At 65.9% G+C, this 27,769-nt stretch overlaps 2 protein-coding genes across 4 annotated transcripts; both read right to left on the minus strand.

Annotated features, from left to right (window-relative positions):
• Positions 1 to 12,069: 12,069 nt before the first annotated feature.
• On the minus strand, positions 12,070 to 20,844 carry LGALS3BP (galectin 3 binding protein). Of its 2 annotated transcripts, none has more exons than XM_055131388.1 (6): positions 20,354 to 20,844; positions 19,433 to 19,508; positions 18,720 to 18,911; positions 18,342 to 18,473; positions 17,071 to 17,326; positions 12,070 to 13,544 (listed from the first exon to the last, which is right to left on the minus strand). In XM_055131388.1, exons 1-6 carry the CDS (start codon positions 20,372 to 20,374, stop codon positions 12,443 to 12,445), a joined length of 1,779 nt encoding a protein of 592 aa, XP_054987363.1. In that variant the 5' UTR covers positions 20,375 to 20,844; the 3' UTR covers positions 12,070 to 12,442. The 2 variants fall into 2 exon arrangements, with proteins under 2 accessions (XP_054987363.1, XP_004621128.2); XM_004621071.2 differs by lacking the exon at positions 20,354 to 20,844 and adding an exon at positions 19,604 to 19,711.
• Positions 20,845 to 20,994: 150 nt separating this feature from the next.
• On the minus strand, positions 20,995 to 26,200 carry CANT1 (calcium activated nucleotidase 1). Of its 2 annotated transcripts, none has more exons than XM_055131389.1 (4): positions 26,083 to 26,200; positions 23,146 to 23,803; positions 22,412 to 22,615; positions 20,995 to 22,310 (listed from the first exon to the last, which is right to left on the minus strand). In XM_055131389.1, the coding sequence occupies exons 2-4, from the start codon at positions 23,780 to 23,782 to the stop codon at positions 21,940 to 21,942; spliced, it is 1,212 nt and encodes a 403-aa protein (XP_054987364.1). In that variant the 5' UTR covers positions 23,783 to 23,803; positions 26,083 to 26,200; the 3' UTR covers positions 20,995 to 21,939. The 2 variants fall into 2 exon arrangements, with proteins under 2 accessions (XP_054987364.1, XP_054987365.1); XM_055131390.1 differs by lacking the exon at positions 26,083 to 26,200 and adding an exon at positions 25,032 to 25,597.
• Between the last annotated feature and the right edge of the window lie 1,569 nt (positions 26,201 to 27,769).

Genomic DNA, 27,769 nt, shown 5'->3' on the forward strand with positions numbered 1-27,769 from the left:
GATGGGAAAAACGGGCCAGTCTGCGGCGTGGAGACCCGCAGTGTCATGGCAGAGGGGCTATTTTTAGCTCGCTGACAAACACCAAGTCACTCTTTTCGGGTTTTGTGCCCATGACACACTCGTCCTCCTGATGCCTGGCCGGTGACTGAAGCGGCCGGGCCTTGGCGCCGTGGGGCCGCCCCATGGCCTGCACGGAGGTTTTGATTTATTTTTTACTTGGGGCCACACCCAGCGGTGCTCAGGACTCACCTGAGGCTCGGCGCTCGGGGACCAGAGGCAGCGTCCGGGATGGAGCCCGGGTCAGCCGTGTGCGGGGCCAGCACCCCACCCGCTGTCCTGTCTCTTGGGCACGGCCTCTGTGGAATCGGGGTGCGAAGCAGGGTGGGAGGACCTTACACTCTCAGTTCAGAAATGGAACATCTCTGCCTGTCCCACAGACCAGACAGCTGTGGGGTGCGAGCGCGGGCGTGACCAACACGGCACAGGGCGCGAGTGTGGCCCAAGCAGAGTTGGAGCTGGGGGTGCCACAGGAAGCGAGGGGCCCCCACAGCCGCCCCCTGGAAGCACCTACCCCACCGCCCACGGCCTTCTCGCACCTCTGGGACTGCCCGGAGTCCCAGGATGGCCAGGGCGGCGCCGCGGCGTGGAACCGCTCTCCCAGTTTGGAGATGTTCCTCCCTCACCCAGGGACAGCTCGCTGCCCGGCAGGGACACAGTGGGCAGGGGCCCTGGCGGATGGACATGCCCCTTGCTCAGGAAGCAGGAGAGGAAGGCGCGGCGGGCCTGGGAGGTCTGAGCAGAGGGGATGGGGGTGCCTGGCCGCTCTCCTGGGGCGGCTGTGCCACCCCCTCCCGTCTGCTCTGGGGATCGCTCAGGCCACAGGAGGAGCCTCTGATGCCACCACTGGCGGGGCTGCTGACCCCAGTGCTTCCTGGACATGACAGGAAGTTGAGCTGGGGTGACGGGCTCCTGTGGCATGAAGATGGGCCACAGTTTGTGTGTGACGAATCCAGGCTCTTTACCTCCCACATGGGGAAAATGAAACAGTCATTCTCCTGCCTGTCATACCTGTGACAGCCACTTCTCTGCTGGCTGCTGGCTTTCACCTCAAGCCACCCACCTCACTGATCACCTCCTTGACCCACCTCACGGATCACCTCACGGACCACCTCACGGATCACCTCACAGATCCACCTCACAGATCACCTCATGGATCCAGCTCACGGATCACCTCACGGATCTACCTCACAGATCCACCTCACGGATCCACCTCACAGATCACCTCACTCATCCCCTCTCTACCCACCTCCCTCATCCGTTCTCCTCATGCATTTCATTAACCCCTTTCACGGGTGCATTTCATTGCCCCATCGCATGCTCGAGCCTGTTGCTCGGTTGCAGTGACCTTCCCTCAGTAGCTGAGGTGCGCGGCTTCCCTGACCACCTCCCAGTTGCGAAGTGAAGCCACAGCACACCGTGCCAGCCCAGTCATTCTGTAGACACCGTCTGCCCCCTGGGGTTGGGGTGGGCACAGGGCCACCCTGGTGACAGTGCTCCCTTAGGCGAAGTGAGAAAACTCCTTGGCCTGGAGGAGAACAAAAGGCAAGAGGGGCCGGGGAGCATGGTGGGCAGGGCAGTTGCTTTGCAGGCAACGGGTTCGTCTGCAGCACCAGCATGGGTCACCCTGAGCTGGAGCCTGGAGTAAGTGGGTACGGCCAACACGCACACGCGTGTGAAGATGGGGCTCGGGTGCTCCTCCGCCTCCACCTGTCATCCCCAGGGGTGGGGCAGGGCAGCCTGGAGCCAGGGCACCCACCTGGCCCGCAGCCGCTGCTGCCATGCAGAGCAGAGTGGCCCTCAGAGAGAGGGGGCGCCAGACCCTGCCACGGGAGTGATGGCGAAACGGTCACTTCCGCAGCGAGGTGCCTCCTCGGGGAGGCGGCGCTGGACTGTCCAGGGTGTTCTGCCTGCGCTGCCGAGACCCACCCGCCGCCCCTCAGGTGTGCGGACCCCACCCCCGCTTCTCCCCCCACCCCGAGCCCCCCGCCTCCCCCTGGTCGGGCTCTGGGAAAATCCAAGGGCGCTGGAGGGTGCTGTGCGGCCCTGCCCGGGTCCTTGTGCCACCGTCTCCCGCTGGCCCAGCCCACGGTCATGTGCTTCCCGTGGAGGCGGGCCGTGCGCCGTGCCAGCGAGCAGGCTGGGGACCCGGGCTGCCCGGGGCGGGCGTGGACGCCGTGGGCTCCAGCTGCCTGCCTGGTGTGGGCGCCCTCCTTTCCCGCTCCTCCTCCCTGCTCTGGGGAGGGTGCAGCCGGGGGCCTGGCCCTGACATCACCACCTAATGCCGGCGGGGGGCTGGCGGGCAGTGCTGGCCGGCATCCATGCTGAGAGCAGCAGTAAATTGCATTTCAAGCCTATGATTAGGACCGTGCCCAGGAATTTCCTCTCCCCTTCCCTCTCCCTCATCCTATTTTTCTATTTTCCTGCCTTGCCTTTGCCCTCACCCCTGCTTCTCGAGGGGGGTGTTTTGGGGCCTCTCTGAGGTCAGCCGTGGGGAGCCCCTCAGGACCGGGGAGAACTCAGTCCTGGTTCGTGCCGCCCCCCATGGCAGCACCCCCCCACACACACACACACAAACACCCCAGAACCGGTCTGCGCACCAGGTCCAGCCAGAGGCTGTGGCCAGCAGTGCCCAGGGCGCAGGGGTCTGAGCTCCTACTGGCTTCATCTGGCCGTCAGGGAGAGACCAGTGGACAGAGAGCTGGGCTCAGGGGCTCCACCCCAACAGAGATGTCGGGGTCACAGGGACCCCGCCACTGCAGATGATTCCTCGGTTGGGGGGCAGGCTGGACTGGGCGGCATCCCACAGCCCACCGTTCCCGTCTTCCTGGACGTGCGCCCCTCAGTGGAGCTGTGGGGGCACCTGGGCCTCCTGCAGGCAGGAGGGAGCGTGGCTTCACCCCAGGTTGCCCCCTGCTTCCCGGCATTGTGGCCTGATTCCTGGGGCAGGGAGGGAACCGTGACCAGATGTGGCCGCCCCTGCCCATTCCTGCCCCGCTGGACAGTCCAGCTCACCTTCCCCCACCCCGCCTGGACCTGTCCCATCCCAGCCGGGCACATGTGGGCTCAAGGGGCTGCTCGGTTCCTTCCCAGCCCGGGAGGGTGCCAGAGGGGTGACTGTCCCCTCCGGAGGGCACCTGGCCCCCACGTGCCCATGTCCCCAGCTCCTCACGCTGCCTCTAGCAGGGACCACAGCCATCCTCGCCACAGCTGACCCGACCGGACAGTGCGTCCAGGAGCTGCGGAGCCTTGTCCAGAGAAGGTGGGGGACATGGTTCCAGGCAGAAGGGCGGGACCCAAGGCGGGGGGCCTGGCGCCCACAGGCCGGAGCTGAAGTGAGCAGAGGTGAAGACAGCGTGACTAGGACGCTGACCGGAGCCCCGTGTCCCGCCGAGAAGTGACTCCCGGGGTCGCAGGGCCGGCAGCAGGCAGAGGGGCGGGGCCATGTGCTGGGGGATCGCTGCCTGCTCCCTGGCCCCCCCAACCTTCCTCCCTGCTGTTTTTCAAGGCTCTCAGCTGGGCAAGCCTCGGGCCAGGCGCTCCTAGGGGAGGGGGGACGCGAGTTCATTGGTCAGCTCGGGCCTTGATGAGAAGCCAAGGGCTCAGGTTCCGCGTGGCCACTCCTGGAGGGGAGAAGGACCCAGGCCTCCGGGGGGACCCCAAGCTCTGAGGCTGCTGCTCTGGTCTCTGACCCCCAGACTGTTTCCTGAGGAAGAAACGCCCTCTCAGGGCCTGGTCGGGATTGAATTACCCCAGGGGGACGGGCCCCCGCTGGCCCTGTCAGGGGCCTCCCAGCATAGCTCGCAGCCCGGGCACCTCCTCCAGGCGGTCAGAGCAGGTCACATGGGGACCAGAGCACTAGGACAGCGGGGAGGGCGTTTGCCCTGCACTCGGCCAACCCAGGTTCAATTCCCAGCATCCCATAGGGTCCCCCGAGCACTGCCAGGGGTGATTTCTGAGTGCAGAGCCAGGAATAACCCCTGAGCATCGTCGGGTGTGACCCAAAAAGCAAAAAAAAAAAAATGGACACTTGGGGAGGGGACCCTGAGACTCCTGCAGAGACCCCACAAGGAGACACGGGGGTCACTTGTGTCTTGGGTTCCTGTGGGTCCTGGAAACCCCGGGCGCTTGGGGGGGCAGACGAGGGGCCCCCCTCTGGGACCACATGCCACCTGATTGGGAGGTGTGTGATGCCAACAGGGCCCTGTGGCCTTTTGAGGGCACAGGGAAGGGAAGGGGCTGGGTCCCGGCGACTCTGGTCAGCGGTGGCAGGCCCTTGGGCCCATGAGGGGCTGGTCTGTGTGGCCACTCTGGAACGGGTGGTCTAGGACATGTTCCGGTTGGGTTTGGGGGCTCAGGGTGCAGAGCGACCGAGAGCAGGAGGCCAGGGGCAGGGTCCGGGCGGGAGCACGGTAAGAAGGGGGCTGGGGCCGGCATGGCCGGGCACGGCGGGATGGGCAGCCTGGGCGGCCATGGGCAGAGGTCGGAGGGCGGCGGCGGGCGGGGCAGGCGGCAGCTCCCTGGGAAAGTCGCGCTAACGGGGCGAATGGCGGGCTCGGGCTGACCCCGAATACTCCCCCGGAGGAATGTGCTGGAAAGGGCGGCTGCAGGGGAGCTCAGACGCTCTGGCTCAAACGGGCAGAGCAACAGCGGTCCCGCCGGCGCGGGCCGGCTGAGAGCCGCTGGCCGGAGTGAAGCAGCGGACGGGAGCTGGGCGCACGCTGGCATCCTTCTGGCACACGGACCCCAAATCTACTCAAATATTCCTCTGACGGCACAGGCGCGGCCGCCAGCACTGCGGGGCGTGTGCGCGGTACAGACCCAACGGGGTGCGCCTGTCTTTGCGGGTTCTTGGCTCCCCGCAGCCCCTGCGCAGGGGTCTGCGCGGCAGCTGGGGAGGGGGGGCCCCCCGGGAGCCAGGCTAAGGATGCTCACCGCAGCCCGCTGGTCCTCAGAGCGCCCAGGGAGGAAGCAGCGCCGGTGTCCTCTGCCGTTGCCATGGCAAGATACGCCGGGAGGCCCTGATTGGCTCGGTTCGGATCCTGGGCCTGGCCTCCAGCCAATCCCTGTGGCCAGCAGGACTGAGAGCTGCGATTGGCCGGGCCTCAGCCACCTGCCCCTCCAGGAGGGAGGGGTGCAGAGCCGCCCCCCAGAGCTGCTCATCGCAGAGCCACAGGGGTACCTGGGGGGGAGGGGGGTCTCCGCCCATGCAGTGAGTCTCCGACCCCAGGATTTCCTGACGAGCCCGACAATGTTGGGACGCTCCAACAGTCAAAGCCCGGGCGGGAGGGCGGGCGGCCGGACAGAGCCGCCGGGCCCTGGGCGCCCTTCCCGGACAGCCGCGAGGAGTGGACGCTAGCCGGTCCTCTGGGGGCCCCGCGTGGTGTGAAGGCCAGGCGGGCGCTGTGTTCGGCCGCTGTGCAGGGGCGGGGGAGAGTGGACACAGCTGGGAGAGGCGGCTGGTTGAGTCTGTGGCTCGAGGGTGTAAGTGACCCACGTGTCGGTCCACGGCAGCGGCCCAGGTGTCCGCACCGCGGAGGCCCGAGGAGCAGCCGCCTGGTGCACCCAGAACGCCCAGTGGCGCGGTGAGAGGGGGCAGTAGGGGTGCACAGCCTGCGCCCCAGCTCCGAGTTAGCTCCCTGAGGCGGAAAACGTGTTTTAGGGCCGGAGAGACAGTCCAGGCGTTAAGCGACTGTCTTGAGCATCCCACCAACTCGCTCTGAATCCCTGGTACCACCAACAGTGGCTGGGCAGGACCTACCCCGCCCCCGCCCCGGGAACAGTGTGGGGCGGTGCCTGGCAAGGCCCTGGTTCATCCCTGCCCCACACAGATAAACAGAAGGGAACTGCGGGTGCCCTGGAGAGCTCCAGCCACCCTCTGTGGAAGGGGACCCGGATGCCAGCGGAGGAAGAGGCCGGAAGCCAGCTGGACGCAGCTACTCCCCCCGGCTGGGCCCTGGCGCCCTGTGGAGAGGGGCCAGGGGAGCCTGCTGGAGGCCCCCCCGGAGCCTGGGGCTGGCCGCTGCCTCCCCTCAGCCTAGAGAACCCCTGGGCTCCGCGAGCTTGTGGGCGGGCGGAGGGGCCAGGGTGGGGCCGCCAGCCCCCAGGAACCGGCCCTGCCCCCTGCCCACCGGCGTCAGTCTCTGCCGGCGCCCGCTGAGCCGCCCGGCCCCTGGCGCCTCCTTCCGTCTTTTCTCTTTCCATTCGGTTTTGGGGCCCTACCCAGCACTGCTCAGGGTTGCCCCCCACTCCGTGCTGAGGCTCCAGGCGGGCCAGGACCAAACCCAGGGCTCAGCCCTGGACTTCCGTCCCAGTCCCTTTGCTCCTCGCCCCCAGGTATGGGCCGGACAGTTTGGTGCTTGGGGACTACGGGGCCGCCCCTGGCCATGCTTGGGGGCTCTGTGGCATGGGAGATGGATTCGGGGCCCTGACATGTCAGGCCTGTGCCCACAGCTAGACTCCCGTGCCCGCCCGACTGCCATGACTCGAACTCGGGCCAGACCGGCCTCCCCAGCCATGCCACCAGCTCTGCCATCACCACGGTCCCCTCCAGCAGGAAAGCCCCCCTGCAGAACCGGGGTCCCAGGCGGGAGAGGCAGGGGCACCGGGCCGGGCTGCCAGGGTGTCTGGGGGTGCAGGAGGCAGGGCGGGCGGGTGACGGGGAGAGGCCCAGGGCAAGGGCTTCCGGAGATGTGGGGGAGCCTCTTCAGCCCTTTCCACAACCGGCCTCCTGGAGGTGGAGAGGCTGGCCCTGCTGTCCCCTGCACCGCGCGGCCAGGCCACACCCAAAGGCCCCTCTCGCGGCCTCTTGCCTGCAGCCAGCAGTCCTGCGGCCGAGACGCCCAGGCCCTGGCCCCAACTGATGCCCAGAGAAGCCGCGGGCCAGCCCAACCCAGAGCAGCCTCGCCAGCCGGTAAGACGGTTCTGGCCCTGCAGCTGCGGGGAGCCGGTGCCACACGGTGCCCACACAGGTCCTCGGGAGGGGGAGGCCCCAGGTGGGTGGACCGTCCCCAAGCCCTGCCGCCTCTGGCCGCCCGCCGCGATCCTTGGGTTTGGTTTCGGGGGCACCAGGCAGTGCCCAGAGGCGACCTGCACGTTGCCTGGGTGGCCCCCCGCCGTGCTGGGTGGAGTTGGCCCTAGCGTCCACCGTCCGTCCTGCCGCCCATTTGCTTTACCAGGGCAACGCCGGTCCTGCCACCCAGCCCTGCTCACGGGGGTCTGCGTGCCCCAGAGGCCTCTCCCCGTGCAGTGCTCGGGGAATCACTACTCGAGGCACAGGCCGAGAGCAAGGAGCTGCCCCTCCCCAGCCCAGCCCCACCTCTCCTGTCCCTCCTCCCACGGCAGCAGAGAGGGGACCAGTGGACAAAACCAGTGCGGGGGTGACGCCATGAGACTAAGGTGGCCTGAGAAACGCTGAGCGTCCAGCCAGCGCCTAGCTCCTGCGAGTCCGGAGCCCAGGGGCGGAGACACCTAAGTGCTCGCCAATGGGGTTTCCCCAGAGCTGGAGTGGGCGGAGCGATCTAAGTGCTCGCCAATGGGGAGTCATGCTAAGAAGGTGGGTGGAGTGACATGAGTGCTAGCCAATGGAGATCCCCCAGGGATCTACTGAGCGGAACCACTTGAGTGCTCGCCAGTGGGGAGTCACCAAGGACGGTGGGCGGAGCGACCTGAGTGCTCTCCAATGGGGAGTCACCAAGGCCGGTGGGCGGAGCGACCTGAGTGCTCTCCAATGGGGAGTCACCAAGGACGGTGGGCGGAGCGACCTGAGTGCTAGCCAAAGGGGAAGCCCCTAGGGATGGGGTGCTAGCCAGCTCAGAATGTGAGCTGTTTGCAGAGGAGGTGCTGCTGGGAGGGCCTCTCACCCCCCACCACCGTCTGCCCGTGACACACCGTTAGCTGCTCTGGTCTCAGGAACACTCGGACTTCCCTAAATGCTATATGCCATTCTAGAAAATTATTTTCTTTTTTTTAGAAAATTCTGATATGTTTGTGTTTTGGTACTTGGGCCAGATGGATGATCCTGGGGGCTATTCTTATTTCTGTGTTCAAGAATGACCCCCGGCAGTGCTGGGTGCAGGAAACCATTGGCAGTGCCGGGACTAGAACCTGGATGAGTGATGCAAGGTGAGTCCCCTAACTAGCAACTCTACTAAAATCCTTTTTATTTTGTTTTGTGGGCCACACCCTGCGGCACTCAGGGCTTATTCCAGCTTCTGTGCTCAAGGATCACTTCTGGTGAGCTGGGTTTGGGGGATATCTATGGGTGTTGGGATTGAACCCCAGTCAGCTGCATGCAAAGCAAGTGCCCTATCCACTCTATTCTCTCTTGCAAACCTCTTTTTTTTTTTTTCTTTTTGGGTCACACCCGGCGATGCACAGAGGTTACTCCTGGTTGTACACTCAGGAATTACTCCTGGTGCTCAGGGAACCATATGGGATGCTGGGAATTGAACCCGGGTTGGCCTCGTGCAAGGCAAACGCCCTGCCCACTGTGCTATTGTTCCAACCCCGTCTCTTGCAAACTCTTGAGCTGAAGAGGAGGTCCTGGCAGCCTGGACCAGGACCAGGTGAGTGGAGCGTGGACAGTCTGATGACACTGAGTGAGCCAAGTTGAAATGACAACAGGCATAAGTATACAGGCCATCAGCCCCTCAGTCTGCGGAGGGCAGGGTCCCTGCTACAGCGGGCTAAGCCGCCTCTCCGCACAGGGGGGTTGGCTTGGGGGGTTGGCTTAGGGGCTCTCGCACGCGTCTCCTGGGTTCTGCTAAGGCGCAGGTACTCGGGCGCTGGGCAATGCCTCGATGCCCCTAATGCCTGAGGTCTGCAGCCTTCCTGAACAGGCTCTCTCCTCTCCAGTCCACTGGCCTTTGGCCTGGCAGCTGAGGACGCCGCTCCCTTCCTTCTCTGTAGCTGAGGTCCGAGCCTGGCTGGGACCGGGAAACAACTCACTCCGCCCTCCCGCTCAGCAGGGCCCGCCCCGCCCCGCCCGCTCCAGAAGCCCCGCCCCCGTCCGGGGCCCCGCCCACAGCCAGCCTTGCCGCAGCCCCCGGGTGGAGGGCGGCTGGGAGGCGGGCGGGCGGAAGGGGGGCCGCAGAGGCCCGCATTCCTTCCCGCCGCTGCCGCTGCAGCGGCCACGTGCTCCTGGCAGCCCCGGACACATTCTTCCATAAGAGCAGCTGCTGCCACATTGGACGTTTCCTGTCCAGCTCCCCGGGGCCAGCACATGACTGAGCTGCAGCCCTTTTGCATATGTGGGGGCGCAAATGGGTGAGGCTCTGCCTTACCGGAACGCGGGGCCGGAGCCTGGACAGCCGAAATCTGCTTGGAAAAAAACACAAAAAGGACTGCATAGCTCAGAGGGCGGGAGCCTGGGTTCAGGCCTGGGGGACTTTTTTCTTGGGGGTTGCACACCCGGCCATGCTCAGGGGTTACTCCTGGCTCTGCACTCAGGAATTACTCCTGGCAGTGCTCAGGGGACCATATGGGGTGGTGGGATCGAACCCGGTTGACCACGTGCAAGGCAAACACCCCGCTGTCGTATGGCTCTGGCCCAAGGCTCCTAAGGCAGGACCTGGCTGGCCAGCCTCCTGCATCCCATAACACCGCCGCAGTGGCCAGGCCTGTCTGGGGGAGGACCCGCTCTCCCGGGGCAGCGGGGTGCCAGGCATGGGACACCTGTTGGCACGGCACAGCCGAGCCAGGCCTCGGGCAGCTGAAGCTGCTGGTGGTCAGTGCCCAGCTTTCCGAGTGCCCGTGGGGGCTTGAGGCGTGGCCCTGGGGAGGGGCATCTGCCTCATAAACCAGAGCCTTGAGCTTCATCTCCACACCGCCTGCCCCCGTGCGGAGGACGGCCATGGTGGCTGCTGCCACTGGGGACCCAGATCCAGGGCTCCGTGTGTGAGCACTGTAAGGAGCGTGTGGGGTCCGCACTGAGCACTGTGCATGAGCCCCACCTTGCAGCAAGGAAGCCCCGGACACGGGGCGGAGCAGAGAGCAGCGAAGCGGGGACAGTGCCTGAGCTTCCTCAGTCCTGGCCCGCTTCCTCCCCAGCCCCTTTCTGCTCCGGCAGTTCCCCAGAGTTGCTTTCGCTGTTTGCGCGGGTGGGGGCAGAGGTGGCTCCTGGGTCCCATCACCAACGGGCCCTGCGCTTCAGGGCCGAGACACGCAGAGAGGAGGCATCGAGGCGCGCCCCGGGCTCAGCCGCCAGAGCAGCTCCTTAGAGGGACTGTCGCAGGGCCCAGGGGCCTGGTGCGAGTGGGACGAGCACGGGCGCGTTTCGGTGGCGAGGAACGTTGCTCAGTATCAGAGGCGCGAGTCAGAGGGAGCTGAGCCCTGCACCCCGCCCCAGCCTCCACCTCTGCACAGACCCCCTCGAGCACGTTCCACGCTGCTGACTCACTCAGCTGAGTCCCTCTGGCTCGCGGCATGGGAGACCCGCTGCCCAAGGCGCCTGGAACCAAGTGCCCATTAGAAGCCCATTGCGGGGGCCCCAGTTGCTGGGAGTGATGGGTAAAAGGGCGCCAGGTTCGGGGCTGCTGCCTCCAAGGGGACTAATGCCAGCTGGGTGCCTTTGGAGTCAAGTCTTACAAGGAGCCGTGCCCCAGGTCCTTGGTCCTTTCCTGCCACCTCCTTCCTATTTCCCGTGAGGCAGGAGTGATGACTAGAATGCCAGCAGCCATTCTGGGCCCAGAGGTAACCTTGAGAAGGCTCCCCCAGAAAGACTGCCGTTCCTCTTCCCTACGAGGGAAGCTAAGCAGCTATTTAGCATTTTCATTCCAAGAAACTAAGGCTAAAAATATCTAGCACAGGTGCTCCCGTCAGAGATCTGGCTTCACTGCCGTCTGTGTTGCTAAGAGTTGTGCAGCTGTGTCCTCAGGGGGCAGAGAATGGGACGCCTGATGGCACAGAGCCCTTGGTACGAGGAAAAGGCGGCTTCGGGCCAGGCGCCCCTGATGCGGGGCAGGGGGGGGGCATGTGCCAACTTTAAAAAGATTTAATTTGGTGCCTGTACCCAGTGGTGCTCAGGGACCACTCTTGGTGGGGCTCAGGGCATCATCTGCAGTGCTGGGGATTGAACCCGGGCCTGCCATATGCAAGGCAAATGCCCACACCACTGGGCTATGGCTCCACCCCATGTGCCGCCCTGACACCCAGACCCTGCCACCTAGCGACCCAGACAGTTCTCCCCTGAGGCACTGATCTCTAGGAGAGGCCCCTAGGACCGCCCGGTGGATCAGAGACCCCCCCAAGATCTGAAACTGAACAGGGCTTCCCAAGTGTGGGGAGGCTGTGCCCAGGGCCTCGGGGCCCAAACCCAAGGGCAACTGGAGACAGTGGGAGTGGACACGGGGCTACCATGCCCTCCAGCTCAGGCCAGACACTGCTCCCCATTCACACCTGGGAGTCAGGGCAGCTCATGCCTGAACCCCGTCCACAGCGCAGAGCATGTTCCGTTGCAAGAGGGCAGCGGGGCTGCCCAGAACGGACCCCTGCCCAGAGCTTTTCCTCCTTGGCTTCTTTGTTCCCATTCTGGGAGCCGCAGGTGTAAGGCTGCGCTGGACACTGGGACGCTGCCCGGGGCCTGATGTGGCCGCAGGAAGCGAAACGGCTTAAAGGCTGTGCGGCCCCTGGCCACAGCAGGGCAGAGCGAGCGGGGACCTAGCAGGCCGTCCCGAGGGCCCACCTTCACAAGGTGCCTGAGGGCTGCCAGTTCCTGTCCTTCTAGCACATTCTTCTCCACTGAGGCAGACCTCAGAGCTGTGCTGGGCCCTCGGGCACCGAGGCAAGGGGCGACCCTGCCCGCCGGGAGCCTCTGGCCTCGTCCACGTCTGCCCTCCAGCCCCGTCCAGTGCTCGCTCGGGCACTGCCCTCACCTTCCTGCCCAGCGCCCTCCCCGCCCCCGGCGCTGATGCTGCCCACGGGGAGCCGAGGAGGCCCAGGGCGGGCTTGTTCCCAGCACCCGGGCCCCGCAGGGCCAGCACCAAAGCCGGCTGAGGGAGGAGAGAACAGGAAGCTCGGCAAGCGCTTTAATGGCAGGATGAGGACAGGAGCGGGGGGGAGGAGGTTGCGGGGGGCTCAGAGCCGCGCCCCCAGGGTCCTGAGGGGTCCGGGATGCCGGGAACGCACCACCCCCTCAGCACTTACTGAAACCTTCCAGTAAGTAACTTCTTTCTTTTGGGGGGGCGGGGGGCACCCGGGCGTGCTCAGGGGTCACTCCTGGAAGCGCTTAGGGGACCCCACGGGGCACGGGGATCCCACTGGGCTGCCTCCCCCGTGGCCTATCTTCGCACAATTTCCTTAAGCTCGGAGAAAGGGGCAAGCAGGGAGCACCGGGCGGTGGGCTGCAGGGAGGAAGAGGCTCCCCCGACCCCCCCCCACGCTGCGTCTAGGCCGGGCCCGTGGTGTTGGTGAGGTAGAAGGGACGGATGACCACGTGGACGGCGCTGAACCGGCCCGCCGGGCAGGGGAAGGAGGCGGCGCGCTGGGCGTCGGGGACGGGGGCCGTCTGGCCGCGGAAGTCGGACACGTGGACCACGAGATGCTGCTCCCCACACAGCATCAGGGCCTTGTTGTCGTAGGCGACGCCGGGGGCCGGGGAGCCGGAGCGGTAGAGCCCCACGGCCGGCAGCTCGCCGGAGGCGCAGGAGAAGCCCTGGCTCCGGCAGCTGTCCAGGGAGCGGAGGTCGTGGAGGGTCCAGGAGAGGGTCCGGGCCTGGAAGAGGAAGCTGGGGTGCTGGGGCGTCTCGAAGTACTGGGGCCGGGTGCCGGTGTAGTAGCCGCCGTAGGCCCGGTGCCTGTAGTGGCCGCCCCTCCCCCAGGGGGACCTCTCCCAGCCCTGTGTCGGTGTTGCGGATGTGTCGTTGATGGAGGCCCCCCAGGGGGCCGCGGTGTACAGCCGGGGCTGGTAGGCGTCCTGGGTGAGGTTGAGGCCGCGGTGCAGGGCCAGCGCCCCGTGCGGCACCGTGTGGAACTCCAGGGCCTGCAGCATCCGGGCCTGCAGCAGCGCCTCATGTTGCTCAAACAGCGCCAGGCTGAAGCGCAGCTCGAACAGCTCCTGCGGCTGCAGCATGGGGAAGCGCACCCGCGCCAGCAGCTCCGCCGTCTGCCGGGAGGGGGCGCGCTGCGCCTGGCTCCAGGCGTCCAGCGCCTTCAGCAGGGCCAGCTCGCTGGGCACGGCCAGCTCGCTCCTGGGCAGCAGGGCCTGGAGCAGCGTGGCCGGCACGCGTGGCCAGGCCTCGGACTCCGCCAGGGCCTGGAAGTTCCAGGCCAGGAACTGCAGGCAGACGCCCTCCAGCACGGGGTCGCGCGAGGCCAGGCCGTAGGAGTAGAGGTCCAGCGCCGTCTGGAAGGAGGGGTCCTCCGGCAGGACGACGGCAAAGAGCCGCCCGCAGTGCGCCTGCAGCCGCGGGGCCTCGTAGGCCGACGCCAGCTTGTGGAAGCACTTCACGGTGGCTATGGACACGTCCAGCCGTCGTGAGTACAGGTACCTGCGGAGACAGCGGCCGCACGCTGTGCCCCCGGGCCGGCCTGCGGGTGGGGCTCCTCTCTCAGCCACCTCGGTCAGGCATGTCCCACGCGCCTCTGCCCCGCCCACGCTGTCTCCGCATCCTCCTGAGGGACTCGGGTCTCTGGGGGCGCCTGTGGGTCCCCTGGCCCCCAGCACCTGTCCTGTGTCCGCAGGCCGGGGCACTGCCTCAGTTGCTTCATGCCAAGTGTGAGCCCGTGGGCTGGCACCCACCCTCTGTCCTGTCCGGCGGACCCCAGGCTGGCTGGCCGGTGCCACGCCTCGGTGCTGCCCGTCAGGGCCGCCAGGGGGCGCGGGTGAGGGCGGGAGGGCCGCACCAGGCTCTGTGTCTGCCTGAGTGCGGGTGTGTTTTGTGTGTCTGAGTGCGGGTGCGCAGTGGGTGTCTGTGTGAGTGTGGGTTGTGAATGCAGGTGTGTGGAGGTGTGACTGGGCGAGGGAGCACGTTGTGGGGATCACCCAGCTTGGGAGTGCTCCTGGGAGTGTGCATGTGGACAGGGTTCGGGCTGTGTGCACGTGTGTGCACGTGTGAGTGCCTGAGAGGGAACGCGCACAGGAGTGAGCATGTGCACAAGTCTAGGGTGGGTCTGAGTGTGTGTCCACAAGGGTCAGTGTGCACAAGGGTGGTCACAGATGTAGGACATACATGAGGATGTCTGTGCATGTGTGTGTGTGCGTGCTCATGAACGGGTATGCATACAAGTTTCTGTAAGCATGTGTGTACAATGGTGTGCGTATGAGGGTGTGTTGCAGAAGGGTGGGTATGAGTGTGTACACATGAGGATGTGTGTGAGGTGTGAGGATACATGTGGTGTGTGTGAGGGTTGTGTAAGAATCTGCATGAGGTTATATGTGAAGATGTGTGTAAGGGTGTGAGGGGGTATGTGAGGTTGTAAGAATGTTCATGAGAGCATGTGTGAGGCTATGTGTGAAGGTGTGAGGATGTATATGAGGGACTGTGAGGATATGTGTGAGGACGTGTATGAGATATGCATGAGGGTGTGTGAGGGTGGGTGTTAGGATATGTGTGAGGATGTACGTGAGGCAGTGTGTGGTGGTATGTGGGGGTGTGTGTAAGGATATGTGTGATAATGTATGTGAAGGTGTGTGTGAGGCTGTTTGTGAGGGTGTGTGTGAGGTGTGTGTGAGGATATGTGTGAAGTATATTTGTGAGGATGTGTGTGAGGTGTATGAATGTGTGAGGTGTATTTAAGCATGTGAGTCAGGATGTGTATGAGAGTGTGTGTGAAGATATGAGGGCGTTTATGAGGGGATGTGAGCACGTGTGTGAGGGTTTGTGTGAAAATGTGTGAGGAGTGTGTGAGGTATGTTAAGAATGTGTGTGAGATGTGTGAGGGTGTGTATGAAGTGTGAGGGTATTGTGAGTATGAGAATGTTTGAGGAGTATGTGAGGTATGTTGAGGATATGTGTAAAGTGTATTCAAGTACATGTGTGAAGTGTGTGTGGATGCATGAGGTGTGTGAGTATGTGTGAGAATATGTGTAAGGATGTATGAGGGTGTGTGTGAGTATGTGTGAGAATATGTGAGAATATGTGTAAGGATGTGTGAGGGTGTGTGAGGATGTGTGCATGAGGGTGTATGAGGGTGTGAGGGTGTGTGTGTGAGGGTGTGTGAGGGTGTGTGAAGGTGTGTGAGGGTGTGTGCATGAGGGTGTATGAGGGTGTGAGGGTGTGTGTGTGAGGGTGTGTGTGAGGGTATGTGAGGGTGTGTGAAGGTGTGTGAGGGTGTGTGCATGAGGGTGCATGAGGGTGTGTGAGGGTGTGAGGGTGTGTGCATGAGGGTGCATGAGGGTGTGTGAGGATGTGAGGGTGTGTGTGTGAGAGGGTGTGAGGATGTGTGTGAGGATGTGTGCATGAGGGTGTGAGGATGTGAGGGCGTGTGTGAGGATGTGTGAGGTGTGAGGATGTGTGAATGAGGGTGTGTGAGGATGTGAGGGTGTGTGAGGGTGTGTGAGGGTGTGTGCATGAGGGTGAGGGTGTGTGAGGGTGTGTGTGAGGATGTGTGAGGGTGTGAGGATGTGTGCATGAGGGTGTGTGAGGGTGTGTGTGAAGGGGTGTGAGGGTGTGTGTGAGGGTGTGTGTGAGGATGTGTGAGGGTGTGTGAGAATGTGAGGGTGTGTGTGAGAGTGTGTGAAGGTGTGTGAGGGTGTGTGTAAGGATGTGTGAGGGTGAGGGTGTGTGTGAGGGTGTGTGTAAGGATGTGTGAGGGTGAGGGTGTGTGTGAGGGTGTGTGTGAGGATGTGTGAGGGTGTGTGAGAATGTGAGGGTGTGTGTGAGAGTGTGTGAAGGTGTGTGAGGGTGTGTGAGGATGTGAGGGCGTGTGTGTGAGGGTGTGTGTAAGGATGTGTGTGAGGGTGTGTGCATGAGGGTGTGTGAGGATGTGAGGGCGTGTGTGAGGGCGTGTGTGAGGGTGTGTGTGAGGATGTGTGCATGAGGGTGAGGGTGTGTGAGGGTGTGTGTGAGGATGTGTGAGGGTGTGAGGATGTGTGCATGAGGGTGTGTGAGGGTGTGTGTGAGGATGTGTGAGGGTGTGAGGATGTGTGCATGAGGGTGTGTGAGGGTGTGTGCATGAGGGTGTGTGAGGATGTGAGGGCGTGTGTGTGTAAGGATGTGTGAGGGTGTGTGAGGGTGTGTGTGAGGGTGTGTGCATGAGGGTGTGTGAGGATGTGAGGGCGTGTGTGAGGGCGTGTGTGAGGGTGTGTGTGAGGATGTGTGCATGAGGGTGAGGGTGTGTGTGAGAGTGTGTGAGAGTGTGTGAGGGTGTGTGTGAGGATGTGTGAGGGTGTGAGGATGTGTGAATGAGGGTGTGTGAGGATGTGAGGGTGTGTGAGGGTGTGTGAGGGTGTGTGTAAGGATGTGTGAGAGTGTGTGAGGGTGTGTGAGGATGTGTGAGGGTGTGAGGATGTGTGCATGAGGGTGTGTGTAAGGATGTGTGAGAGTGTGTGAGGGTGTGTGTAAGGATGTGTGAGGGTGTGAGGATGTGTGCATGAGGGTGTGTGAGAGTGTGTGAGGGTGTGTGTAAGGATGTGTGAGGGTGTGAGGATGTGTGCATGAGGGTGTGTGTAAGGATGTGTGAGGGTGTGTGAGGGTGTGTGCATGAGGGTGTGTAAGGATGTGTGAGGGTTTGTGAGGGTGTGTGAGGGTGTGTGTAAGGATGTGTGAGGGTTTGTGAGGGTGTATGAGGGTGTGTGAGGGTGTGTGAGGATGTGTGAGGATGTGTGCATGAGGGTGTGTGAGGGTGTGTGTGGGTGTGTGAGGGTATGTGTGAGGATGTGTGAGGCTGTAAGGATGTGTGAGGGTGTGTGAGGGTGTGTGTGAGGATGTGTGAGGGTGTGTGAGGGTGTGTGTGAGGGTTTGTGAGGGTGTGTGTGAGGGTGTGTGTAAGGATGTGTGAGGGCGTGTGCATGAGGGTGTCTGACACGTGTGCGTGTAAGGTGGGTGTCCCCTGCGGTGTCTGGCCGCCTCTCACCTGATAAAGTCCCTAACAACGGGCAGACACTCGGGGTCCACCTCCAGGGTGACGGTGCCGTCTGAGGCCTCCCTCAGCAGCGCCTGGGCCTCGGGGTTGGTGGCCAGGACCAGCCTGTGGGCGCAGAGGTCCGGCGTCTCGGGCCCGGCCGCCCGCACCCGGATGGACACGTCGCAGTCCTTCTGGCTGTCGAAGAGCAGCTCCAGGGCGGCGCGCAGCTCGCCCGACAGGTCGAGGGTGTGGCTGCTGCTGGTTCCTAGCGGGGGGCACGGCCTGTCAGGGCGCTCACCCCGCCGCCTGGGCGCCGCCTCAGAGGCCGGGCCCAGCCCGCCTCCCCGTTGCCTCCGTTTCCCCTGCACACAGCAGCGGGCCGGGGGCGGCCTGACGCTGAAGCCAGGCGGGCTCAACTCATTCCCTCCTGGGCCCCAAACTTAATTCGGGGGCCACACAGCCGCTGGTGCTCAGGGCTTGCTCCGGCTTTGTGCTCCCGCGGGACCCAGGGGACCCTGGGGGCTCCGGGTCGGAACCGGCGCCCTCCCTACTCCGCCTCTCCGGCCTGCGCGCCCGAGGCTGGAGACCCCGACAGCCCTGCCTTCCGCGGCGGCGACTGGCACCACAGGGCTCGGCCCCGCCCCCTCCCGGGGCCTGGCGGGGCGCCCGCTCCTCCGCGGCGTCACTCCGGCCGGGAGCCGGGGACGGGGCCTGTGACAGGGGGCTGTGACAGGGGGCTGTGACTGGCTCAGCCGCGCGGCGGGGCGGGGCCTGCAGGTGCGCCCGGCCGGGACCGTGCCCACGGCTCTCAGCGCGGCCCCGCCGGCGAGCGCGGGGAAGCCCGGATCCTGCCGCCCCGCGACAGGAGGGACGGGGGCGCCGCTGTGGGGGCGGCTGGCGAGGAAGCGCCGGGGGGCTGGGAGCCGGCGGGGTGCGGGTGCGCGTCTTCTGGACCCGCTTCGGGGCGGGGCGGGGCGGGCCTTTCGATTGGCGCAGATCACGACAGGGGGTGGAGCGTCAAGGGCTTAGGGTGGGGCAGGGCTCATGATTGGTGCAGAGCACGCGGAGGGCGGGGAGAGGCACGCCAGGGCTCATGATTGGTGCAGTGCACGCGGAGGGCTGGGGGCAGGGCAGGGCTCATGATTGGCGCAGAGCACGGCGTAACGAGCTCTTGATTGGCGCAGAGCACGGCGTAGCGGGCTCTTGATTAGCGCAGAGCACGCCGGGGGTGGGGCAGGGCTTATGATTGGCGCAAATCGCGCGGGGCGCAGCTGGCTCACGGTTGGCACAGATCACGCCGGCGTCCTCCTCGTGCTTGCAGTTGCTCAGCAGCCAGCCCTGGGACTTGCAGTCGGCCAGAGACTCCTCGGTGCCCGCGCACTCCAGCTCGTCCAGCAGGACCGGGCCGCTTCCTGTGGGCACAGCCGGACGGGCGCGCCTGAGCGCGAGCCAGCGCCGCCCCTCCCTGCGCCCCCGACCTCCCCCAGGGACCGAACCCGCCCCGGCTGCGTGCAGGGCCAGGGCCTGAGTCCCCGCGCGGCCCCCATACACACTGTCTCCGGGAGGCCGAGATTGTAGACAAATAAACACCCGGAGTTAGAGCTGCGGGAAGGACCACCCCGCCCCCTGGCGCGCGCGTGGGGTCTCCGCCCGCCTACCTGGGCCGAAGGCTGCCCTGGGCAGGGCCTGCGCGGCGGCCGGGAAGCCCAGCGCGCGGCACACCACGCCCGCGTCCCGCAGGTCCCACTGGTCGTCGCACACCGTCCCCCACTGGCCGCGGTAGAAGATCTCCACGCGGCCCTCGTTGGCGCGCTTCCCGCCGGCCAGCCGCACGTCCCCGTCCTGGGCACCTGCGGGCGCCCGGGAAGCGGTCAGCGGGCGGCCTGCGGCCTGGCCTCCCTGCCACGGTCAGCTCCCGAGGGTGGCCAAGGCCACGCTGCTGAAGGCCTTGGCACGGTCAGCTCCCGAGGGTGGCCAAGGCCACGCCGTTGAAGGCCTTGGCACGGTCAGCTCCCGAGGGTGGCCAAGGCCACGCTGCTGAAGGCCTTGGCACTGCTGAAGGCCGGACAGGGGGTGCAGCTGAAATGTTGGCCGCCGGCCCGCTGGGATAGGTGCGGGGGTCCCCGGGGAGCTCCCGGAAACGCAAGCAGATGCCAGGCACAGGGAGAGTGGGCGCCTCCTTCCTCGGGGCCAGTCTCGGTGATGCTGGGGTGTGGGGTGTGGGCCAGGAGGGCTGCGAGGAGGAGGAAGGCCCCCCACCCAAAGCGCTGGACATGTCTGACGCCTGCCCCGGGTCCAGGATCTGGTGTGGGTCAACCCACCCAGACTTTCTGCCACGACGCGGTCCCCTGCGTGCCCAAGTGCCACTTACCCCAGACCCCTGTCAGCAGCAGGGAGATCCACAAAAGCCTTGCGGGGACCATGGCCCTGCCTGGGTGTCCCTGGCCCTGCAGCAGAGGGGAGGGAGAAAGGGTGAGCCGCGGGCACCCCAGCAGGGCCCCACCTGAGTGAAGACCCCCAAGCACCCAGGAGAAAGACCAACCGCGGGAAGGGGCGACTCTGAGCAGGAGGACGGGCACAGGCCAGCGCTGGGCACAGCAGTGTGTGGGAGGAGCCGCGGGTCGCTTAAGGGCATGGGGTAGGGTGGGAGGGGCTAGAGGTGCCCGTGGTGGGAGGGGCTGAAGAGGGGCAGGCTGGGGTTCGACCCACTAAGGACCAACTGTCGAGGGACCAGTACCCCTGCTCAAGGCAGATAAAGATTAGGGTTATCGCCGATAGGGTTATCGCCAGGGCCTGGCAGGGCGGGTGCCCGGGTGTGCTAACGGGCAGCCTGCGGCGGGGGCAGGCCCTGGGCTCTCCTAGCCTGCCTCCTGCTGGGGCCGCCCCACAAGCCCGCCCGGGTCACTGGAGACTCGGGCCTTGCACAGGGCGGGCCGGCTGCAGGGTGGGGCCCGTGGGTGCCCACCCGCCTTGGCACCGCAGCCTGCTTCTGCTGGGGGGAGATGGAGCCGGGCTGAGGTGGTCGCTGGGGGCCGCAGTGCCCGGGGAGGCAGGAAGGCCCAGCTCCAGGGCACAGTGGGCACGTGGCCGCCCTCGGGGCACTGCTGAAGGCCTTGGCACGTGGGAGGTGGGCACGGCTCTGGCACAGGTGAGCCACAGTGCTGCCAAGTCCAGCCAGCCCCGCCCGCGGCCGCTGTGTGCGGCCAACCCTCCCGGCGCCCAGAGGGAACAGCCACGCGCAGCCCCCGCCCCTGGATTCAGCTCCGTGCCGGCCCGGGAGGCGGGAGCTTACCTGCACCCGGCACGCAGACATGGGGTGACCCTGGGGCGGGAGCGCCCAGATGCTCCGACCCGGACTCAGGAAGGAGGCCAAGTTTCACTTCTCAGAAACCGCCTGGGCCCAGGCTCCCGGAATTGGCCGCCCACAGGGCACGGCAGGGCCGGCCCAGCCTCGGAGCAGACGGGGTCAGGGGCCGAGAGGACGGGTGGGGGCAGGTGGGCAAGCGTGTGCCGCTCTCCCTGGCCTCACACTCCAGCGTGGACGCTGCCAGCCAGAAGGGAGACCCCGAGACAGGGTGGGCAGGGGCGTGGCTGGACTGGGACGCTCCCCCTCCCCAGACAGCCAGAAGCGGAGTTCCCCGGGGTTCCCGGGTGGGAGGGCAGGGCAGGGGGCAGGGGGCGGGCTGGAGCTGGGCTTCAGGGTGGGTGGCGCCCAGGCCTCGATCCAGGGCTGCACTTCTGCCTCCCAACCCCCAGCTGGGCCCTGGACAGAGGCAGCGCTCTCACTCAGCAATGGTCACTTCCCCAAGTCCAGCAAGACCAGGCCAGTGTGCACATGCAAGTGTGTGTGCGTGGCGGGGGCAGAGGGGGGCGGTCTTGCTGAGGAGGCGGTTGGTGGGTGCCCAGGGCTGGCCCCAGTTTGGCCCTTGAGACTCGGAAAACGTCTGTTTAATCAAACTTTCAGCGCCGAGTTCCAGGGTGTCAGTGCCTCGGGCCGGACAGGGGGTTTCCCAGCTCGGGGTACACAGCTGCTCCCTCTCCACTCGGGGGTCCTGCTGGGTCTCACTGGGAGAGGGGTCAGGCCGCAGTGACCGGGATGATGCCCTGCGAGGAGGACACCTTACAGCTGGCTCTGGACCGTGCCCGAGGTTGAGGCAGGGGACACGGTGAGTCGGGAGAGCCGGGCTGCACGGGGCGGGGTGGGGGCGGGGGGCAGTGAGGGCAAAGGCCCCGGGCCTTGGAGCATGAGGTGTCAGGCTCCCTGCCTGGGCACAGCAAGTTCTGGAACATTCTATCTGCAGCTCTGCTCTGCCTGAACCGTGGAGGGAGACGGGACCAACCAAGGTGGGACAGGAGCACTGGGGACTGGGCTTGGGGGTACCCTGGGGTCCCTGGAGCTGGCAGGTTCACAGAAGCTCCGGGAGGCACATTTCCGGTATCTGACGAGGACGACAGTCGTCGGGCTCCTCTCTGAGGACTGCGGCTGGCCACCGCTCCAAGTGACCACTTCCGGCACGTACGCTGAAGACAGGCCCTCCACAGGGACCTTGGCGGCGAGGGGCGAGCGTTCAGGGTGGCGCTAAGAAGGGACGTCACCCCCACGAACACACGCTCACAGTGTCACACGGCCACAGAACTTTCCAGAAGGGAGACAATGAAGTTGGCCACACCCGAGAGGAACCTGGGGGCCCTGGAGGAGCTTGACCCCTCCTGCAGGGGAGCCGCGCCGGGGGTCACTTAATGCCCAAGGTTCCACAAAGGGGGCGGCAGGTGGGCGGGCGGGCGGGCTGTGTCCCGGGGGGGGCTCAGCGCTCACCCCCCAGAACTCAGGGCGCATTTATTGAGCGGGGCAGCAGGGCGCGGGCGGCGCCCACGGAGTCAGATGAACTCGATGCCCTCGTACTTGACACTGCCGATCTTGGTCTCGGGCAGCAGGAAGCGGCCGTCCAGCGTGAAGGCCGTGATGTACGTGGCCACTGTGCCGCCGTCCTCCTCGGACTTGAGGGCCACGATGATCTGGTCGTCGGTGTTGGGGATGAACTTGAAGGAGGAGAAGCCGTGCGTGGGCACCACGTCACCGACACGGCTGACGTCCACGCCGCTGAAGTCCTGCGTGGCGCGGAGCAGCAGGTTGGTGCCGCGGTGCTCGTCCTCCCGCTCGCTGTAGCGCTCGTGGCTGGCGCGGCGCGGCAGGAAGAACCAGCGCTGCAGCGTGTCGCTCCAGCACGCGGCCTCGTGGATGAGGTAGCCTGCGGGGGCCGCGGGGTCAGGGAGGGCCCGGCCGGCCCTTCCCGCACCCCCGCTGCCCGCTCCCGGGGCCGGGGGCAGGGGAGGGGGAGCCTGCCCTTACCTGGCGGGCGGATGCCGGCGGCCGCACGCAGCGCGTTGTAGCTGGACACCCAGTTCTCGTGGTGGACGCTGCCGCTGCAGTCCACCACCTTCACCCACTCGGGGTTCTCGTTCACCACCTCCCCGCTGCCCGTGGTCCACTCCTTGCCCAGGCCACCCACGTACAGGTGCTCGTCCTTCACGGCCAGCCACTCTGCCTTGAAGCCTGGGGACAAGGACGGGCATCACTGGGCCTGGAAGGCCAGCGCAGGCCTGCAGCTGGGCGGTGGCCAGGGGTCAGACCAAGGCGGCGACTGGGCAGGGGCGGGCTGAGCCAGCAGCCCCGCCCCGTCCCCGCTCCTGGCCCTCTGGAAAGGCCCCGACCACCCACAGTTTGAGGCGAGACTCTGCTGACCCGCTCAGGCCGCCTCTGACCACGTGTGGCCATCAGCGGGCTGCGTGGGGGCGGGGTGGTCTTCCCAGCACAGCCCCCCTGCCTGGGCGCCTGCAGACATGCTACCAGCTCCCGGGTGCAGCGTCCTGGGCAGGAACAGCTGCTAGAATGTTCCGCCGGTGGACTGGGGGGCCATCAGTGCCCCGGGCCCTCCTTCCCTCCCCGTGCGGGGCTCACTGAAATCTACCTCCCGGCCCCCAGGGGAGCGAAATCAGTCCTCGGGCACGTCCCGCTGCGGGGGCCGGAAATGACGGGGGGGGGGGCGCGGACCCCCAAGAGCAGAGGCTGTCCCCCGCCCGTACCTTTGCCGACCGTGCCGTCGCCGTCGGACAGGATGACCCAGGGCACGGCCGTGGTGCCCTCGATACGGTAGACCACGCCCGTGCGGTCGTCCACGGAGTAGAGCCTGCCGTTGAACACCGCCAGCTCGGACAGCTCCATGCCGCGGCCCTTCTCGGCCAGGTGCGACTCCAGCACCTCGTGGTCCCTGTCCCACTCCACCGTCACGGCGTCCCCGCTGTCGGACAGCGTCAGGTGGCCCTTCTTCAGGTAGCTGAACCAGGTGTTGTCCTCCCGGGCCCGCGACGCCGTGTCCAGGTCGGCGATGACCGCGATGCGGTAGCGCGTGCCCCCCGGCGTCCGCTGCGGCGCCGACAGTGGGTACGTGTCATTGTAGCGTGGCGCGGGGCCCGGCGGCCAGCTGAGCGGCCCGCTGTGCCCGCCAGTGGCCGCGGCCCGGCCCGGGGGCGCGCGGTGGGCGTAGAGCAGCCAGAGGACCGTGGCGCCCAGGAAGGACGGCAGGATGACCTTCCAGCGGGGCCGGAAGCGGGGGTCCGCGGCCTTGGTCATGGACGCCAGCACAGGGAGGCCCCCCACACTGATGCGCAGGGAGTTCATAGACTCACTCCATTCCGGGTGCTCGCGGGGCGGGGTGGGCATCAGCCTGCAGGGCGGCAGGGCCTGGCGCGGGCGGAGAGGAGCGGTCAGTGGGGGAGCCGGGCAGGCGGGAGCAGGACTGCCCGCCTCTCTCCGGGGACTGGCCGTCCCAAGGCGAGGCCCTCTCTGGGCAGGGCCGGCGGGCGCGGGGGTCACAGAGACCGCCCCAGCCCTCCCTGGAGGCTGTTCCCCCGCCCCATGGCCCACCCGCTTCCTCGGGTGCCCCCAGTTTGGCTGGTGCCCCCATGGGACCCCCAGCTCTGAGCCACACTGCGCTGGTTTCTCAGAACCTGTGGGTGGCCCCTGAGGGCAGACGGGCTGTGAGGGCACCTCCTGGGCCCCAGGGGACCTGCTCACGCCCCCCAGGCCCCTCCCCCGGCACCTGGCTGCCCCCAGGCCCGGAGAGCTCAGGGTGGAGGCATGGCCAGGAGGGGCTGAGGGACCCCTCGAGGGCCGAGGGTGCCTGGCCAGAGGGGGGGACCCCGGCCGGGCCCCCCTGCGCTGAAGGGTGCCCTCCCCCCTGAGCTCCGGGGGAGGGCCGCTGGGACAGGAGGCCCCTGGACCCAGCCCGGGGTCAGACACCTGCCGCAACAGGTGGCCCTCAGGTCGCAGGGGACCCATATGGCACTGGGGAGGGGACCCCGGTGTGTGACCAGGAGGGCCATGAGCCCACCCTGCCCTCCCCACCCCAGGCCAGAGTTGTCCCGGGAGCTGTCTGGCCAGCCCCGAGGGGCGGGGGGAGGACACAGTGGGTGGCATCGACCCGGGTCCAATCCCCAGCATCTGTCCCCCGAGCCCCCAGGGGCCGTCGCAGACACAGCCAGGAGTTGGCCTGAGCACTGCCGGGTGCGGGCCGAAACCGAAAAACATCAGTGTTGGGGAAAGAAAAAGGTCAGCCTAGCACTGGAGGGGGGGAAGCGGGGGGAGTTTCGGGAAGGCCCGGGCGCGGCCCGCACCTGCAGGACCAGGAACCAAGGGGCCAGCCAGAGGCCGCGCTGCCGGGCCCAGCTCAGGGCAAACCCCCGTCAGGAGCCCCCGCGCCCCAGGGCCGCCCCCACGGCACACTCCCGGGGTGCCACGGCAAGCGCACACACGAACACGCACACATACATATGCATGCACACACGCACACGCAGCACACACACATACACAAGGACACACACACAGTATGCACACGCGCACATACACAGGCACGCACCCCCTCGACCAGCCCGAGCGTGGGGGAGGCGAGGGCTCAGGCTCCCGCAGTTACCTTCCCGGCCCATCCCGGGCCCCAGAGAGCTGGTGGACAGGAGCCGGCTCCAGGCGGATGTGACAGGCAGGACCAGGACAAACAGGTTGGCCCTGCGGCCCCTCCCTCCCAGGCCGTGGCGGAAGCAGAGATAAGTGGCCACACTCCCAGGGGCGCCTGGGGCCACCCGACAGCCAGGAGCACTTCTGGGAGCGACTAACGGGCTCCCTCACTGACCACGTGGTACCCAAGCCCTGGGGCTCCCCACGGAGCAGGGGGGCGTGGCCCTGCCCCCCCCCAAGCCGGGTCCTGCGCGACAGTGCCGCAGGCGAGGGGGTGGGTCCCCATGAACGAGCCAGACAGATGGCGGAGGGAGAAGGAAGGGGTGGAGGACAGCAGCGCCCCTGTCCTCCGGGTGGAACCACCCAAGTCAAAGGGCAGGTGTTTGCAAGTCAGAGGAGAGGGTGTGTCCCGCAGGTCAGAGGGTGGAGGTGTTCACTATCAGAGGTAGAGGTGTCTGCAGGTCAGAGATGGGAGGTGTCCACTGTCAGTGGGAAAAGTGTCAGCAAGTATCAGAGGGGGGAGGCAAATTGCAGGTGTGGGGGGGAAGTGTCCACGGTCAGAGGGGGGAGGCACCCTCAGGTCAGAGAGAGGAGGCACCCTCAGGTCAGAGGGGGGAAGCACCCTCAGGTCAGAGGGGGGAGGCACCCTCAGGTCAGAGGGGGGAGGTGTCCACTGTCAGAGGGGGGAGGCACCCTCAGGTCAGAGGGGGGAGGCACCCTCAGGTCAGAGAGAGGAGGCACCCTCAGGTCAGACGGGGGAGGCACCCTCAGGTCAGAGAGAGGAGGCACCCTCAGGTCAGACGGGGGAGGCACCCTCAGGTCAGAGAGAGGAGGCACCCTCAGGTCAGAGGGGGGAGCTGTCCACGGTCAGAGGGGGTGGTGTCCGGCGTCAGAGGTGGCGATGTCCTGCGCGTCCGACGGGGGGACGTCGGCACCGGGCGGAAGGGGACGGTGCCGCGCGGGGGCCAGGCGCGGGCAGAGCGTGCTGCGGGCTCGCGGCCGTCACTCACCGGTCGGGCCTGGTCCGGGGCCCGCGGCGCGGGCGGGCGGGCGGCCTCGGCGGGCAGGGACGGGCCGGCGGGCGCCACTTCCGCCCGGGCCTCGCCCCGCCCCCGCGCGCTCCCGGCAGCCCCCGCTCCGCGGCTGCGCGGTGGCGGCGCCGGAGGCTTCTGGGAGTTGTAGTTTTTGTGAACGGGAGGCGGGGCAGAGGGGGAGGGGTCGATCCGTTTGCGGGGCAGAGATCCGGTCCCTGGTTGCCGGCGTGCCCCAAGCAGGGCCAGGGGTCCCTGGGGTGCTGGAGGCGGGGGCTCCTGGCCGCTCGCTGCGTTGTTTTGGAAACGACGCCAAGCAGACAGGGGAAGGGGTGAAGGTGCCTGGGGAGGGGCCGCTCCGGGGTTGATCCGTTTGCAGAGCCAAGATCAGGGTTCATGCTGGAATCGGTCCCGGCCACACACCACCAAGCACTAGGATTATTTTATTTTATTATTTGCTTATTTATTTTGCTTTTTGGGTCACACCCGGCGATGCACAGGGGTCACTCCTGGCTCTGCCCTCAGGAATTACCCCTGGCGGTGCTCGAGGGACCCTATGGGATGCTGGGACTCAAACCCGGGTCGGCCCTGTGCAAGGCAGACGCCCTCCCCGCTGTGCTATTGCTCCAGCCTCTATGATTATTTTAAACGAGCCACAGTTTTTATTTAATATGTGTGTGTCATGCCATAAGAAATGAAACATGCGTCCTGTTATCCTGAAAGCTCCTCATACCCTGCTCCCAACCCTCCGGAGAGGAAGCCAACGTGGGGCGTCGGATGACTTACTCTCGTGTGTGATCTTACAGTTTTAGCACATAGATAGTCTCCCTGAACCACAGACTGCTTTGCCCATTACAACTCTCGGGGAAACGGAGTTTCCATGCGAGGGGCCCTGTGCACACTCTGCAGGCAGGGCGGCGGGGTTTGGTCTCCCCGCACTGCAATGCCCCGGGCACAGAGCAGAGAGCTTCGGAGCTCCTCTGGGTGTGCGACATACAGCCACGCGCTGGCAACGTGGTACAGAGGCTAAGCACCGGCCTTGCTTACTGGCCGCCAACCCGATCCCATCAGCTCCGGGAGTGATCCCTGAGCACAGAACCAGGAGCCCCAGGGTGTGGCCTCGAAGCCAAGCCAATAAGCTCAGTGGTAGAGCCCCGGGCTCTGCCTGAGGCCAGAGCGTGATTCCAGAGGCACTGTCAGGCACTGTCATGTGACTCTACACACCACACTCTGTGCGGGTCCCTCCACAACAGTGAGGGAACAACAGTGAGGGAAAGACAGGAAGACAAGAAACAGCAGAGGGGGCTGGAGCGATAGCACAGCAGGGAAGGCGTTTGCCTTGCACGCGGCCGACCCGGGTTCAAATCCCAGCATCCCATATGGTCCCCTGAGCACCGTCAGGGGTGATTCCTGAGTGCATGAGCCAGGAGTGACCCCTGTGCATTGCTGGGTGTGACCCAAAAAGCAAAAAATAAATGAAAAAAAAAAAAAAGAAACAGCAGAGATGGGGCAGGAGCGACAGCACAGCGGGTAGGGCATTTGCCTTGCACACAGCCGACCCGGGGTCAATCCCCAGCATCCCATAGGGTCCCCTGAGCACCGCCAGGAGTGACTCCTGAGTGCAGAGCCAGGAGTGAGCCCTGAGCATCGCCGGGTGTGACCCAAG

Source organism: Sorex araneus, chromosome 3 (assembly GCF_027595985.1).
Source record: "Sorex araneus isolate mSorAra2 chromosome 3, mSorAra2.pri, whole genome shotgun sequence".
Lineage (NCBI taxonomy): Eukaryota > Metazoa > Chordata > Mammalia > Eulipotyphla > Soricidae > Sorex > Sorex araneus.